The 2,504-nt window shown below is 59.4% G+C and overlaps 1 protein-coding gene across 1 annotated transcript; it reads right to left on the bottom strand.

The window, feature by feature from the left end:
• Positions 1–45: 45 nt before the first annotated feature.
• Positions 46–2,399, bottom strand: LOC108448250 (tubulin beta-4B chain-like). Its single transcript, XM_017740555.1, has 2 exons — positions 2,212–2,399; positions 46–169 (listed from the first exon to the last, which is right to left on the bottom strand). Exons 1-2 carry the CDS (start codon positions 2,354–2,356, stop codon positions 51–53), a joined length of 264 nt encoding a protein of 87 aa, XP_017596044.1. The 5' UTR covers positions 2,357–2,399; the 3' UTR covers positions 46–50.
• Positions 2,400–2,504: the final 105 nt, after the last annotated feature.

Raw genomic sequence — 2,504 nt, 5'->3', positions numbered from 1 at the left:
CCCCCAGGTGTCCCCAATGTCCCCCCAGGTGTCCCCAGTGTCCCCCCCGGTCACTCACCGAAGACGAAGTTGTCGGGCCGGAAGATCTGCCCGAAGGGGCCGGAGCGCACCGAGTCCATCGTGCCGGGCTCCAGGTCCACCAGGATGGCCCTGGGCACGTATTTACCCCCTGGGGACAGCGGGGACGTCAGCGGGGGCACGCGCCGGGGACACGGCCCCGAGCGGCCCGGCAACGGCCAAACTGCCCCAAAAGCACCCGAAACACCCCAAAAGCACCCGGAATGGCCCCAAAACCATCTGGAATAGCCCCAAAAGCACCCGGAATGGCCCCAAAAGCACCCGGAACGGCCCCAAAAGCACCCGGAATGGCCCCAAAACCATCTGGAATGGCCCCAAAAGCACCCGGAATGGCCCCAAAACCATCTGGAATGGCCCCAAAAGCACCCGGAATGGCCCCAGAACTGCCCGGAATAGCCCCAAAACTGCCCAAAATTACCTAAAATCACTCCAAGCCCACCCAAAATCGCCCCAAACCCACCCCAAAGCCACGTAAAATCACCTCAAACTGACCCAAAATCAGCCCAAGATGGGACAAAGCAACACCAGGGGATGACAAGGTGACACTGAGGGGGTGACAAAGTGACACCAACAGGTGACAGAAAAGAGGTGACACCCAGGGGGTGGCAGGGGACAGGGTGACATCAAGAGGTGACAGAGCACAGGGTGACACCAAGGGGGTGGCAGGGAACAGGGTGACACCGGGGAGATTAAAGTGACACCAAGGGTGTCACACAGAACAAGGTGGCACCAGAGCAGTGACAGGGGACAGGGTGACACCAAGAAGTGACAAACGACAAATGAACACCAGGGGGTAACAGGGTGGAACTCAGAGGGTGACAAAAGACAAGGTGGCACCTGGGAGGTGACAAGAGACAGATGGGACCAGGGAGGGGACAAAGCACAAGGTGACACCAAAGAGGTGACAGAGGACAGGGTGACACCAGGGGGTGTCAGGGGACAGGGTGACACCACGGGGTGATACAGAAGTGGGTGACACCAGGGGGTGATAGGAGACAGGGTGACACCAACAGGTAACAGAGAACACGGTGGCACCAGGGTGACACCAGGGGTGACAGAGAACAGGGTGACACCAAGAGGTGACAGCAGACAGGGTGGCACCAGGGAGGGCACAAAGGACAGGGTGACATCAAAAGGTGACAGAGAACAGGGTGACAACAAGAGATGATGCTCAGGGTCACACCAGGGGGTGACAGAGAACAACGTGACACTCAGAGATGACAGGGGACAGGATGGCACCTAGGAGGCCACAAAGGACAGGGTGACACCAAGGGGTCACACAGGACACGGTGGCACCAGGGAGAGCACAAAGGACAGGGTGACACCAAGAGGTGACAGAGAACACGGTGACACCTGGGAGGTGACAAGGGACAGATGAGACCGGGGAGGGAACAAAGGACAGGGTGACACGAGGGGGTGACAGGGAACAAAGTGACACCCAGAGGGTGGCAAAGGACAGGGTGACACCAAGAGGTGACAAAACACAGGGTGACACCAGGGAAGGGACAAAAGAACAGGGTGACACCAGGGGGTGACAGCGGACAGGGTGGCAGCAGGGAGGGCACAAAGGACAGGGTGACACCAGGAAGGTGACACAGGACAGGGTGACACCAACAAATGACGCTCAGGGTGACACCAGGGGGTGACAGAGAACAGCGTGACACCCACAAGGGTGACACAGGACAGGATGGCACCTAGGAGGGCACAAAGGATGGGGTGACATCAGGGGGTGACAGAAGACAGAGTGACACCACGAGGTGACAGAGAACAGGGTGACAACAAGAGATGATGCTCAGGGTGACACCAGGGAGGTGACAGAGGACAGGATGGCACCTAGGAGGGCACAAAGGACAGGGTGACACCAGGAACGTGACACAGGACAGGGTGACACCAAGAGACGACGCTCAGGGTGACACCAGGGGGTGACAGGGCACAGGGTGACACCAAAGGTGACAGAGCACAGGGTGACACCAAAGGTGACAAACCACACCGGGAGAAGGTGACAAAGGCAGACGACACCGACGGTGCCACAGGGCGAGGGGACCCCGGTGCCGCCCCGTATGGGGGGTGACAGCTGTCCCCGAGTGCCACCGGCTGTCCCCAAACGTCCCCAAACAGCCCCAATGTCCCCACCCGTGGCCTCGTTGTAGTAGACGCTGATGCGGTCCCGCTGCAGGTCGCTGTCGCCGTGGTAGGTGCCCGTGGGGTCGATGCCGTGCTCGTCGCTGATCACCTCCCAGAACTGCGGGGCCGCGGCGTTGGGGTGAAAAACGGGCATTTCGGGCAAAGAAATGAGGATTTTCGGTGAAAAAATCAGGATTTTAGGTGGAAAAACGGGGATTTTAGGTGGAAAAACCGGGGTTTTAGGGGGGAAATTGGGGGGTTGGGGGCGTGGTCAGGGGTTAAAAGGGGCGGGGCCTGGGGCA

Source organism: Corvus brachyrhynchos, unplaced genomic scaffold, assembly GCF_000691975.1.
Source record: "Corvus brachyrhynchos isolate BGI_N302 unplaced genomic scaffold, ASM69197v1 scaffold491, whole genome shotgun sequence".
NCBI classification, from domain to species: domain Eukaryota; kingdom Metazoa; phylum Chordata; class Aves; order Passeriformes; family Corvidae; genus Corvus; species Corvus brachyrhynchos.
Note: the sequence above shows the minus strand (reverse complement) of the source record. Positions and strands in the feature narration are given on the sequence as shown.